We start from the raw sequence: 14,318 nt of genomic DNA on the forward strand, positions 1-14,318 counted from the left end.
AAGCACACTTGGCTTTTAAAAAAATCTGTTTTGTCAAAAATAAGAATTCATCAAGATGAAGACAGATTCCTTGGTAGCACAGCTTTTCAGAAGAGGCAACTAAATCGTTATAGTACTCCGACAAGAAGGTGTAAAACATCAAAGATGGCTCACAGTTTCTTCCTCACTCCTTACCTCAACAGTATTGCAGAAAGTACTGCCCCCTGGTGGCTACACACTGATTTGTAACAATCAATGACCAAAAAAAGTTATGAATAACCATTTTTAGATCAAATTTCAGTCAAATTGTTAAACATATTGTAATCGTATTTGCACACCATATTGATAACTTCAATCATTGATTTATTGTATGTTATTTAAACAAAAATAAAGAAATAAATCTGTTCTCTTTCTTTATGTCCCTTTCCATTGTCTCTGAGTTGGCATAGCATAATGCTCCAACCTTATGGCTAACAAATCACAGTACACAACTGTCAACTTGTGAATGAGTTCACCTTCAAATATTACTGGATCAAGGGCTAATCTATGATATTATGCAGGAGGCAGTCAGGGTAGACTGCAAAATTGGAGCTTCAGTGCAATAGCTTTCAACTCTTGAAATTTCTCATGAGGGAGCTGACATGCAGAAAGTGAAAGAGGCGTTAAAGGCACAGACAGACTCTGTTCTTCTAATAAAATCTTTTATTTAATTTCAATCATGTGGGCTAATATTTCTTTCAGTCTCCATCATTCTCAGAGTCTCTGCTCAACCTCTTAGGAACATCGAACAGCTATAACAAGATCAAGCAGATGAAAAGGAAATGAGGAAACAGGAAGACAAAAAAAAGACATCGATTTTTAATAGCTTTAGCTCACTTTGTATGTCATTTTATAGAATAAATACTCATCATTTTTCTAAATCAACAAACCCCCTAAAACCCCTCTTCTTTAATATCGCTAAGTTTTCTCAGTTATCCAGCATGAGAATGTGGAAAGGTGTTCACTTCTGGTATACACAAAAATGGTTTCACTGTATTTACTACAGTTCTTAAGACACAAGTGCTCCTCTGAATAATGAATAAAACGAAGCTTGGGAAAACAAGCAACAACAGAGTTCTTGTTGAGTTTAAGACATACAGTATTTCCTTATACCTACTTACACACCAACAGGCATGAGTATAAAAGAACAATTCTTGGACAAGAGGGAGGCTTTGTTCAATAGTTATGATGCAAAAAGGCTAAAGTCATCCAGGACTGCTAAAAAAAAGCAATACTGTTTGAAAAAGAATGATTTAAAGGCATCTTCACTCAAAGTTGTCTTCCTTATGTCATGACTGACAGCTTACTTGTGATGACACTGATCATAATAAAACCAGCAAAGCATTCCATGTGAATTGTAATAATATAGCAAAAGTAGGCAATCTATAGCATCTTAATGTTTATGCAAACATATTGCAGCACCCCTGCTATAGGCCTACACACACTCATCTCAGTCATCTGCAGTCAGTCCCACTTTCCATTCCCAAGCCAGCAATTGTGCATTGAGAGTTCGTTAAGAGTTCAATACCTACTAATCGCTTTTATGCCACAGTGAAATATGAGTATGAGTGGTTTTCCGGGAGAGATGAATTCCATCTAATGTTTGCAGTGATTTACTGACTTGTGTTTTACTGAATAGTTCATAGATTTGTGTTGGGCCTTTGTATGGTGGTCTTATTTCAGTTACTGACAAGATCAAACAGGCTTACAGGGCTGATTAAAATGGCTGAGGAATTCAGAGCAAATAAGTTGGTGTCATCAGAAAAGTCAGCTGGATCCTTACATGCTTCGATCTTCCACCATATAGAGGTGACCTGCTTCCTTCTCGTCCCTGCTGGAATTTCTAGGAATTCTATCCTGTGCAGAACTTTACTGCTCTTGGATCCCTACAATTTCTACTTCTGTTTGTTGTCTTTTATTTAACCTATTTTAGGCTCTTTTTACATATTGATATTTATGATGAACTCGTGACTTGGTAGGTGGAATCTTTATTGTGTTCTAATGTACAGCCTGGCTAATTTCAAGTATGGTTTTAAATATATTTGATGTTACGTAATTAGAATTTCTAAGGTAAATGTCTACCGTAGCGTACATGCACTTTGCACCTTACAAACTGGATAATTCCAGGACACACTGGTGATCCACAGTGATATGCTCATACTGAACAAAGCTTCGGAAACAGTTCTTAGAAAACAACAAGTGTGCACTCAATCTGAGCCAACACTCAAGCAGGCTTTTACATTGTTACACAAAGACACAAGGGTTTGTGCACTTAAAACATTGAATGGGAGCACTGATGCAAAACCTCCTTTTAGGTCAAACTTTTACACAAACTTGGTGTTTTATTCATGAAATGTGCCCATTGAGACCATTAAGATCGCTTAAGGGCAGTAAACAAATAATATACTCCCTCTATTTATAGTTTAACTTTACAAGAAATTGTGGCACCACTATCAGCAGCAAAGAGGACGCTTTTTGTTTAAGGTCTTGGGGTTGTAGCGTATGTGCACTGAATCATCTACAAGTCTTTAAACCACGAGGCTCAGCGTAAAACTGCTCTTCACCCAGCTGCAAATATCACCTGACTTCAAGGTTTTTATGTTGGGTTTTTGTAAGCCAGTTTTTGTCCTCGAGAAAAGAAAAGCACACAGTTAAGTCTAAGCATTTAACAACAGTAAAATACTGTATCTATCAGTCAATAAGTCAATATACTTTGTGCACACCTGAACAAATATTGCCAGGGTAAATGCTTCCCTTCATTTCAGAAATAAAAACCAACATGAAAACACAGATACATATATAATGTCTTCAGTCCATTTGTTAATTAATGGAAAATACAGTCTAAATCTATTTAAAAAATGATCAGACCACCAAAGACAGCCAGTGTTTGTTGTTATTGTGATGGTGTTAATGTAATATATGTCAGTAAACTGAAGATTTTCTGAAAAGTGATGTGATAGTTTGACATGGTGTGGATGCTGGAATGAGTTGATACTGATGTAGCCGGTCTTGCTCAAGCTAATGGTCTAGAAAAGGAGATTACATACATGATGTCCTTATACTGTACATGCTCATATACACTGTGGTTTATACTTACCCATCTGACAGGAAGAATTTGGTCCTCTCAGTACAGACAATAATGCTACAATTTTTCTCTTGTCATTTGATGCTGATTCACAAAAAAAAGTCTAATCCTGGAAAAAAATTCCATATTTAGCATATCTTATTGACATATCTACAAAGAGATGTAGTTAATTGGGACATCATCAATAGAGGATGGCAATATTTTTTTTCTAAAAAGAAAAGCATCTTTTCTTATCCCTCATGTCAAGGGCTGAAAAACACCAATGGTGTGTGAAAAGAAATCAGTAAGTGGTTAATCTTTGTGTAAGGAAGATCAGTCTGTTTTACAGTACAAACATCAAAAATCAGTCTGAAGGAGTTCCACCTTTGTGTGCCGCTGCTGAAGACCAATGCACAGTTAACCATTTCCTGCACACCCGGGAGCAGAATCAAAACTCAAACATGTCATTCTGCTTCTTCGCCAGCTTGGCCACCTCCTGCCGGATAGCCTGCACGAGTGCAGAGGTGGAGAGGCTGCTCAGGGGCATGCTGTCCATGTCCTTCAGCACCTGGGGCAGACTTTGCTGGGATGCTGTGCTGGGGGCAGTAGATGGCTGCTCCAGTGTCTGGTTATACTGTAGGGGCAGCCTGGTGGGGCTCCCCTGTGGGTACCGAGGATGAGGAAAAGCCTCTACATACCCAGGCAGGGGTACCTGGAACACAGGGCAGAGTGGACATCAGAGACACAGCAAGTTCATTAATACAACCTGCTAAAAATGACTGCTAGTTAAAGGGTACAGTAAGAGTGTTAGTTTTTCATCTTGTTGAGTGTACAGTTTCTCTTGCACCACTATCTTAAAAAAAATGAAATGGGTTCTAAGCTAAAATATACACAGTCATATCTGCAAAAAAAATCTGTAAAAATGGACCAAAATAAGAATGAGCGTGGAGGTCTACAAATGTATGACACTACAATGGATGTTGTTTCAAACAGTGTTTTGAACAAAAATGGGCTACTTTTGCATGAAGACACAAAGTCTTCATAGGTTTCAAATTTAAACGACAAGAAATGAAAAAAAGCAAACAGTAGAAAAAGGTGTTCATTTAGGAAATGTGCTCAACTACCCCAGTGTTTTGTTGTGTCCACTCAACGCCAGCCATAAATTCAGTTCAGCAAATGGTTTCTAAATGACACTGGTTCTGCAAAAAGACACTGCGTGAAGGCATCTGGTTGAAACAGGCAAACAGACAGGGAAAAAAGACAACATTCCATACAAACAAGGAGAGTCCAGTGTAGGGGAGGGGGAGGCACACATGGGTCACATGAGTTATAACATATCTAACAGGACGAATGGAACCTGTCCTATTTTCATGAAAACAGAGGAGAAGGTAGGAGGACTCTCAACAACTGCTTTTAAATGAGGCTCGATCCTGTTCAAAGGTAGAGCATGAGCACAAAAGATGTTCTGAATAGATGCCTGTTCCATAAAAAAACAATGCTGAAATGCAGAGATGCAATCCCACCTACACATGACAGATATAGGTCTGTCATGATAACCTTATTTGGTGTTTAAGTGTTTATAGCCCTATCTGTTGCATTGCTGTGCTGTAGCCATGGACTGTATAGAAAAGATGAATGTAGCCGCTGTCACCCTTCAGTTTGCTGACAACTGTTATAAAGCTTTGAGTCTGACATTTTGCCATTGCCATTTTGGTCTTTTGAAACCAAGCAAGGGGTGGATCTGACCGTGAACACGAAGACACTATGCAACCTGTTAATCACAAGGTACCCTCGCCCTAAATCATATCTGTTTTATAGTCTATTTTACTCTAAATGGAACCATAATTCTTACAATGAACACCTTGCTGTATTCATAAATGTCTTCCAGCTAGCAATTAAGACCATGAACTCATTTGCAAAACATAATAAACTAACAGAATGAGGGAGGAGTACAGCAATTTTTTCATAGACTTACTGTATATACATTTGGATTTTCCTTTGCAACTAGAGGAATTTGAAACCTACTGTCTGAAAGAGAGAATGCATGTTTAGGAAAGAAGCAGATCTGGAGGTTCCATCTTTTATATATTAAGTTCATGACTGCAGCACACTATCTGGCTCTGTAGGGTTGAACAAAAATTATGGAAAAAACATTCACCCCGCCAAAAGGTGAAGCTATAAAAACCTTTATGCAAACATGATTGACTGAGTCGAAGTTTACAACTGAATATGTCCCTAATCACTTTATTTGACACCACTGCGCCAACTGTTTGAACTGGACTGCCCTGTTTAATCGAGACATCTGGTCACATTATTCTGCCACTATATGTTTTAGCAGACTTTGGTGGCTCCTAAGTAGTGAAAATGGGCATCCTTACAGAGTCTGCCCACTGTGGCGGTACATCCTCAGGTTCTGGTGGATAGGACATCCAAGAGGGACTGTGGTAGGAGGTGGGTGGCGTGGAGACAAAGTACTCTGAGTAGCCGGCCCTAGTGGCTGGGATGGCATAGACGGCTGTTATTGGGTTTCCTGTGGAAAAGACAAGTAAGACTGACGTTGGCTGATGTGTCTTTCAGGGGATTAATACATTCAAGCTTTTCATTTATTTTGTCAGAATGTTGCCATTCCTGAAAATCAATGTTGGCAAAGCAAAGCACATTACGGTTTACTTTTCAAATGCATCTCCTCAAAGACCTACCTGAGTAGTTGGACACAGGCTGGTCTGCAGTGATAGATGGAAGTGCTGCTCTTGTGGTTGGCCCATATGGGTTGTTGTCATGTTGACTTCGCATTTCAGTGACAGATGTCTCTGAGCTCCTTCCCTTGGGCCCCAAGTCAGAAGTGGAACTAAGTTGCACAGAGATTGGAGAGCCACAAACAAAGAGCGGTTGCATTACTACACCACAAGATGGCAGACATAGTCCATGTGGAAAAGTGAGCACTTCATTAACATTCTCGCCATCTCTCAATGCACTAGTTCGATATTAAAATTTATACAAGGCCTGAAATCACCCTGGCCACAGCACATCACCTAGTGACTATCTAGTCCCTGAATATGAATTTGAATGTGAATAAATGTGGAATATCTCATGGGAGGATCCTACAGGCAGCATGTGTGTGTCTGTCTGCATCTGTGTGTGTGTGTGTGTGTGTGTGTGTGTGTGTGTGTGTGTGTGTGTGTGTGTGTGTGTGTGTGTGTGTGTGTGTGTGTGTCTCAGCTTTACCGTCTTAAGGAGGTCCCAGGAGGAGGCCCAGTGCGTGGTGGTAAAGGGGGAGGGGAACCCAGGGCCATTTCAGGAAGCTGGGTGAAGCGAAAGGCCTTAAACAGATAATGAGAGTCATTTAAGGTTTCTCTGTTATCGGTCATTCGAGAGAACAAGTCATCTTGGCTCACTTACTGGTTTAGGCAGGCTGCACTGATATACATCTGCACCGTAAGATGGCACCCACTGCAGACCTCCCCGTCCACAGCTCATTGTGCCCGGAGCGCTGGTCACCACGTCTGCGTAGGGGAGGGGAGGCGGCGCGGGGCTGTAGTGGTCCGGAGGGGGTTGGTGGTGGTGGTGGTGGGAGTGCCTTCCGGATGTGGACTGGCCCCCTGAAGCCAGGCTGAATGCCTCCTCCAGCAGCAGGTGCATCTGCTGCCGCACTTCATCAATGGACGGCTGTGAGCTCAGAGTGGATGTCTCTGAGTGGCCTTTCAAGCCCCGGCCGTACATGTATCCCCGCGGCCCCATTAGACGATCAACATTCGTTTCTTCAATCAACTCTGGCTCAGTCTATAACCGAAAACATAGACGAGATAGGCTGAATACATTGTCTTCAGAACTTTTAACACAAAAGAAGAGTCTGCACTAAGTAAACTGAAAAGATTTGAAACTCTTGCACAAGTTTAAAGCGGTCAGATTTCAAAGTAGTTTTGTGGCGTTGTCTTGTGTGAGTAGATCTGCAGCAGCGGCCACCTGGGGGAGGCCTACTTTGATTTACACGTAGATCAAATGTTAAAAAATTAAACCTCTCCTCATTGAATTGGCAGAGCACTAGCAGATATACCCTGAGAAAGCTGGGAAATTCCAAGCTCTTTAAAGTCTTCTGTCATTCTCTCAGTGGGTTGTTGACAAGCTGCTGACTGAGCTAGAAGAAGGCAGTTTAATGTTACTCTGAGTTTCCCAAGACAAATCAGCTGGAGGAGTTTGATCCAGCGGTGTTACTGCCTGGTCACAGTAGGTTCAGGAGCAGCGCCAGGCAGTTTGATTCAGTGAGTGTTAACATGTAGCTTTTTTGTACTTCCCACAGTAGTTTCTGGAGGTTTGCTGTCATGCTATTCAGTATCTTCCTCTACACTACAGATATAGACATCATCCTCTGTGTTGTGCATATCCCCTGTATCTCCACCTCAACCCTTCCCATCATTTTCTCACATTTTCTACAACCACTTCCATCTTTTTATACCCTCTCCTTCCATCTACCCAGTCCCTATATTCAGTGATAAATTAATACGAGCCGAGGCTGCCCTACTTCCTGTGTGAATAGAGGGTAGCCACGGGAGACTTAGCGTAGTGCACCTCATAAATCAGCCCCCCTGCAACACAGAACAGCAGAGACTTGCATCTGCAGTGATGGGGCCTGGAGCTACACTAGTCCCTTTGTAATCAACAGGGCTGGGAGTTCTGATAAAAGGGATGTGGAGCTGGTACCGGCTATTGTGCCATATTTCGAACAGAGTTGAACATTTGGCTGCACCAAGTGTAACCACAGTGAGTACAAACCCAACCGAGAGTCATTGGGGTGTTTAGGATTTATATATATATATCATGTCTGAAAATGTTTCAATTTACTGAATCTGTCTTTTTTTTCTGCAGTAACATTCTGACATTTTACTCATGGGACCACCCTTTTGGTCCAAACACCTGATGTATCTAAACTGAAAGCAAAAGAGGTCATGCCAGTTAACAGCATGCACAATAGCAGAGCCAGTTATACCTGTGCTTTTTTTCTGCGATGAGAAGTCAGATGGCTGGAAGGTCAGTGGGAGTTCAGCGAAATATTTCCATCACTAGCTCTGAATGAAAGCACTTTTAAGGAATGGTCTGCTTAGTACTCTTAGACGGTCACATACTTGTATTGTGACTTCAAGCCAGAAAGAGAGCCATAATGGAACAATAAAAGAGTGGAAACATAAACCAGCCATCCTGAGATGCATTATATATCAAAACGGCAGGACTTTATAACTCTTAATTATGAATGAAGCACTTCTCTACCTTCAGTGTACCATGGCACATTTGATGCCACACCTGAGCAGAATATTTCAGATTTCAGTCTTAAATAGAGCAGTAAGGCAGAGATTTAGCACTAATTAATTATGATCTTTGCATTCAGAATCTGAAAAAAATGTATTAATCCCCATGGAAAATGGTTCATAATAGTGATACATGTGTTCTACTTGGTAGCAACCATACGCACACTTTTCAATAGTACATCATAAGCTCATCATTAATGTATAAAATAAGTTAAAAGGTAAAATGTTACTCACAAGTTAAAGCTGTTTGTGCATCGGCCTTGTACACAAATGGTACATATTACTGAATAATAATATAGCTATTGAAAAGTAAATTGCCTTATAAAGTAGAGGAAACACTTTTAAAATGGTACATTTTGGAGCTTAATGGCAAGATTCTCGCAAACCTATCTTCTACTGCCTTCTGATAATATAGTTTCTCTTTCACATGTCCAACTAGTCTTCAAGATTGTCCACAACTTGGCCCCGACCGCCACTCAAAGTTTTTGTCCATTTGATTGCAGACACAGCTAAAAGGGTAACTAGAAGTAATACTAGGGGGGAATGTAGTATCCCAAGTTATCGCTCCACAATTGCAAAGTCTGCATTTTCTTATGTAAGTATAAAGAAATGGAACAAGCTCCCCACAGAAATACTGAGCTTAAGTGACTATAGAACCTTCACCAAACAAGTGAAAGATTGGTTTATGGAGAACCAGAGATGTGCACATTAAGAGTGTGTGATGTGTAGAAGTGAATGTTAACTTGTACGTGATGAGTGAGGTTATTAAGTTTATGAGATTATAAAAGCATTTGCTTGGGATGATGAATGGCTGAGATGTGTGGATGGTTTTGAAGAATGATGAGTTTTAATTCTGTAACTCTATGAATGGAACTATTTGAAAATAGTCAAATGTATTTTATGTATATTTGCACCTTGGCCCCCGTCCCTCTCCCTAAGGACTACAGATGGAAATTAGCTTGAAAAGCTACAGTCTGGTACAAACATCTTTGCTCTTGAGCTTAATGTCATTGTACACTGTCCTGATAAATAAATAAATGAAATGAAATGAAATACTAATGTCCAAATTCCCATGTGATATGTTATCTTAATGCAATTTCAGTGTAAATGAAAGGAAGGAAAATCATCTTATTGTGTAAAAATGCATTTTGATGTCCAGCTGAAGCTATTATAAAGCTTTAGAGGTTGTAATCAGGTTGGTATCTTCCAAAGTTATGGTATTTTAAGTGCAAAATTTCCTTTTGTTTGAAGTGTCCCTCTGTAGCAGCACAGCAAGTTAACACTGTCCACAGACATGAAGAGTGGAAATTTGCACTAAAGGCATGGTAAGTCTGAAGGATACACTCTCTGTGTGTGTAATTCAGACTGCTGAAGTCTCATTATAGGTTCGGCTTAACTGTAGAAATCATTTTACACACAGTGAGGGCTGTGGATTTTGGTACCCATCAGGGAATCTCTTCACAGCTAGTGTTTACAAGAGGAACAATTACAGCCACCGATAATTATTTCAATGCACTGTTTTTATGAACATTTGAGAAATATTTGAAAATAGAAGTGGGAAAAAAAAGAGAAGCTATCTTTTAACTGTTCATTTGCTGAACCAGATGGGTGGACAGAGGAGGTGGGTGACAACATGTGACTCACATCATAGCCGCTGTTTCGGATGCCTCTCCTGGGTCTCTCTCTCATTACAAGCAGGTCCATCTCTGTTCCCCCGGGGCTCGGACTGCTTAGGCTTTGTCTGCTGCGATAGGCCGTCTGCCCTACCTGGGAGTGCCTGCCAATTATAGTAGAATGGATTCAGTACAAATCAGAGCTGGGGTAGTTATTAATTTAAAACAGTTAAATTACTTTTTCCAGCTTAGTGTGCCTGCAGTGAAAGGTGGGTGAGGGAAGGTCTGGTACAATGTACTTTATGGGTTTTATTGAGCCAGACATGATGAAAGGGAGAGGGGAAAGTACTTGCAGTAACTGAAGTTATGGCACAGATGACATGGGTGTCGTATGCGAGGATACCTCATGAGAACACCGAGCAAAAGAGCAGGCAGATTTAAAATATTCATTCTAAATGTTGAGTTGCATGAGGACAACCTTTCTTTTTCCTGTATATCATTTCAGCAAAATGCAACACTGATAAGGTAGCGAGTACAACATAACACAATGTGCGATCAGTGACAGACGACAAGATACATATCAGTAAACCTGCTCTGATGTGATAACTTCAGCTGAGGGAATCCATGTTGTTGGTGTCACTGATCAGCCACACACTGACTGTGACAGTAAATAGCTGCTTATCGTGCTCATCAGGGTGGAATATAAAAATAGCTATTCAACCCTTCATCAACAGCCGAGATTCAGAAGTTGCTTTCTGTTCTGAGTGGAGCTGGTACCAAGTTTGAGAAGGTACGTGTAAATCTGTTGTGGAATAAACAGTTAACTCACTTGACCTAAATCTGTAAATCAAAGACTGTCAATGTTTGTGTACATCTGTGAAGCAGAAGCAGGCCAGAACCTGCCAATCTTCTTATCACCTTTCTAGAAGTTCAGCACTTGAACCAAACTAATCAGACAGGCGTGATGGTTCTCTCCCTGTCCACTAACACGCGGTAATGACAACATTAGAGGAGACAGTTTCACTCATCTATAAGTTAATTAGCCAAGGCAGGAGTGACCAGGGATGGATAACTGGCCATGGTTAAAAGCCCAATCAGCCTTAATGAAATCCATGTCACCTGCAGCACTGAGTGGCTCTGCAGCTTCATCTGTGTAAGAGATTCTTCTCAAACCCTTCTATAAGCACGAATTTTCCTCTCTGTTTACATTCAACCAAACCCAGGTTCCACTTGCTTCTCCACTCTCCCCTCACCTCCTGTGAGACTTGACATAAGTGGAACCTCGCTCATCATCAGGCTCCAGTGGTCTGCCATGCTCACCGGCTGCCCTCTCATGGTCGTGGTGCTGCCTCTGTGTCAGGGCTCGAACGCTGCTGCTGCCGTTGGTGGACGGGAAGTCATAATAGCCCTTCCTCTTAGCTTTCAGCCTCAGCTTGTTCCTGTAGTGCTCAATGTCTGACTTCTGCTTCAGTGCCAGGTTCACCTGCAGAGAGAATAGACCACAGGATACAACGAAACATGGGGAGATCAGAATATAAACAGACGTGAGGCTCTGCTGTATGTGGTGTGGCTCTGGTTTTGTCTTCATAGGCAAGTGTGGATGTCAGATCAGAGGGTTCAGGAGAGTAAATTGAAACTCTTACACAACACTCACAGTCAGATTATTTTTCATCTATTATGTTGCTTTAACATCACAGACAACAGACAAAAATAATGAAAGAAAGAATGCGTTGTGTATCATGCCTCTGAATCAACTATTTCCAGCTATGCTTTAAGTATAAGAAGGTCATATTCTAAATCATTCCAGGAAATGTATGAAAAGCTGCTTTTTAAAATATAGTATCACATTTTTGCTTGCTTAACTGTGGGATTGGTGTTTTACACAAAGCAAATGGAATAATGCATGAGGATTACCTCCACACTATTCAAGAAAAACTAAAGGCCAGAAGGTTGGGTATTGGACGCAGTTGGGTGTTCCAACAAGACAATGACCCCAAACACACATCAAAAGCGGTAAAGAAATGCCGAAACCAGGCCAGAATTAGAAGTTCTAGACTGGTCTAAAGTTCTGACCAACAAGAACCTGCAGACTGTGATGAAGAATCAAGTCTTTTTCAGAAAACAAAATTAGTTCAACTGCACCAATTCTGTTAAGAGAAATGCTCAAAGACATAACAAGAAGCTTGCAGTTTAAGCAAAAATGAAAAAGAGACATTTACCAAATATCAACATTGCTGTATGTATATTTTTGACCCAGCAGATTTTGCCATTTTTCCACAACCGAAGAATCAAAATTCTTGATTATTTTTTTGAGTGTGTGTGTGTGTGTGTGTGTGTGTGTGTGTGTGTGTGTGTGTGTGTGTGTGTGTGTGTGTGTGTGTGTGTGTGTGTGTGTGTGTGTGTGTGTGTGACAAACACACGTTTCAAACATTTCATCATAGAAAAAGAGTTAAAGGAGTCACTAATTGAACTCAAGACTGCCATGATATACATGGTGTTTACAAGGTTTTGTTTATGGCTGATACATATTTATGGCAGTATTTGTGGATGTGTGCGTATGCATCACCTCTCCATTGATGATGGCTGAGTCCTGGCTTCGGTCGGAGGATGCAGGGTGTGAGTAGTTGGTCTGAGCCGCCATGGGCTTTATGGAAATGAGCTGCAGGGAGCCAGAGGAGGTGTCATATGGATCTGAAGAACAGAGAAGGAGTTCACTCACAAAGAGACTACAAATACCTCTAATCATTACATGTCTGTCTGACTTTTTCCCCTTCACTTTTTTTTCCCCTCACTCTCTTTCTGTCACCTTTGGGATTATGTCAGACATCAGTCGTCTGTGTCAGCAAATGAAGTGGCGGACACGCAGACAATAGATCACAAAGATAGCTTTGGCTTCTGAGGTTGTGGCAATGCATCTCTGTGATAAATGAAAGAAACTGACTTTTCATTTTCATTCCATATTCGACATCAGATAAACTGGATTCAGTTCTAGTTTCCCTTAACTCAGCTGATGAATTATTCAAATCCAGCCATTAAGAAAATCACAATCTAGCGAGCTCGATCCAATTCGCAAGCAGAGTATTTGAATTAGATTAATTTAACCCACACCCACCAAGTGTGGAACATTTAGCTTCAGTGAACAAGAATAGAGCTGCAAATAATTCAACATCCGAATGGCTTTTACTTAAACTGCTCAGCATCTTAGAGGAGCACGAGATGTAATACTCCACATGGTCTTTTTGCACTTTTTTTTTGTTTTGCATTAGTGCAGGTGTGTATGTGTTTGTGCCAGCGTGTCACAGCATCCACTGATCTGAGGTACCGTATCATGTCCAGCAGAGCGTCACACTCATGCATATTCATAAGGTCCATCTCTGGTTATTGCTGAGTGGCTGCCTTTCTGACTATAAAATAAAAGCTGCAGTGGCAATGCTTTTTTTGATGGTACCTGTGTGCATGAGAAACTGAGACTGCAGAAGTGTCTCACGCAGGACAGAGATTTTCGTCATTTGTGACCCACCTGACCTTGCGTGCAAAACAGCTATAGACTCAATTATTAGTTTTTCCATTTACGTGCAGCTCTCACCATCCCTCTTGCGCGTCTCCTCCTTTGTCAGTTTCTGCTGTGCTGTGACTTTCGGCACTGTCAGGCCCCTGCCGGAATTCAGCTTCTCTGATTCGTTGCTGATGACGGAACCATCCTCACTTGGCAACTTGCTGCAAGTAACCATAGCAACAGGAAAGGCGGTGAGCTCTCAGGAAGCTGGGCTCACAGCCAGGTTATGTCATCCCTTCCTTTAACAACCTCACCTTCCTCTCTCCCTCTCTCAAGCCTGTGCCCGGTAGCCATAATGTGTTATTACGGTATTTGTTTGCATAATGAAAAAAAAAGTGTTCATGTTAAAACCATCACTACACACTCTCGCTTCGAAGAATATCAGCCAAATCAAGACTATACATTAATGTGTGTTCTTATGTTGTTAACTGATATCCACCGGTTTTGCAGTAACATTTTAGCAAAGGAGAGAAAAATGATATTATTGTCCCAAAACGGCAGCAGATGACCAAACAATTAAGATAATAATACTGCAATTTATTGACTTTTGCCAAGTGGTGCATGGAAATGTATGCTTTTGTACATTTTTCTGCCTTTCTGCATTTGTGAACTTGCGCCTGTTTACATGATCATGTGTCTCTACTACATATAAATGTATGTATTCTTAATTAGGTGTCATGCATGTTTCATAGCGGTGAGCATTCATGTCCAGATTGAAAGACGACTGGTTCTTGCATTAATTGGACAAACAATTGCTTTATACAATT

General features: G+C 40.9%; 1 protein-coding gene across 2 annotated transcripts in view; it reads right to left on the reverse strand.

The window, feature by feature from the left end:
• Nucleotides 1-663: 663 nt before the first annotated feature.
• Nucleotides 664-14,318, reverse strand: part of kiaa1549lb (KIAA1549-like b) — a 63,702-nt gene continuing 50,047 nt past the window's right edge. The window contains exons 14-23 of one of the 2 annotated variants that reach the window (XM_022205837.2): nt 13,582-13,712; nt 12,562-12,686; nt 11,249-11,478; nt 10,027-10,159; nt 6,482-6,862; nt 6,308-6,402; nt 5,782-5,930; nt 5,461-5,612; nt 4,207-4,281; nt 3,670-3,794 (exon numbers count right to left, since the gene is read on the reverse strand). In XM_022205837.2, coding sequence (XP_022061529.2) covers nt 4,252-4,281; nt 5,461-5,612; nt 5,782-5,930; nt 6,308-6,402; nt 6,482-6,862; nt 10,027-10,159; nt 11,249-11,478; nt 12,562-12,686; nt 13,582-13,712 — 1,426 coding nt within the window. In that variant the 3' untranslated portion in view covers nt 3,670-3,794; nt 4,207-4,251. Of the gene's footprint in view, nt 3,795-4,206; nt 4,282-5,460; nt 5,613-5,781; nt 5,931-6,307; nt 6,403-6,481; nt 6,863-10,026; nt 10,160-11,248; nt 11,479-12,561; nt 12,687-13,581; nt 13,713-14,318 lie in introns of both variants that reach the window. The other variant, XM_022205836.2, reaches the window with a different exon arrangement.

This window comes from Acanthochromis polyacanthus, chromosome 2 (genome assembly GCF_021347895.1).
Source record: "Acanthochromis polyacanthus isolate Apoly-LR-REF ecotype Palm Island chromosome 2, KAUST_Apoly_ChrSc, whole genome shotgun sequence".
NCBI classification, from domain to species: domain Eukaryota; kingdom Metazoa; phylum Chordata; class Actinopteri; family Pomacentridae; genus Acanthochromis; species Acanthochromis polyacanthus.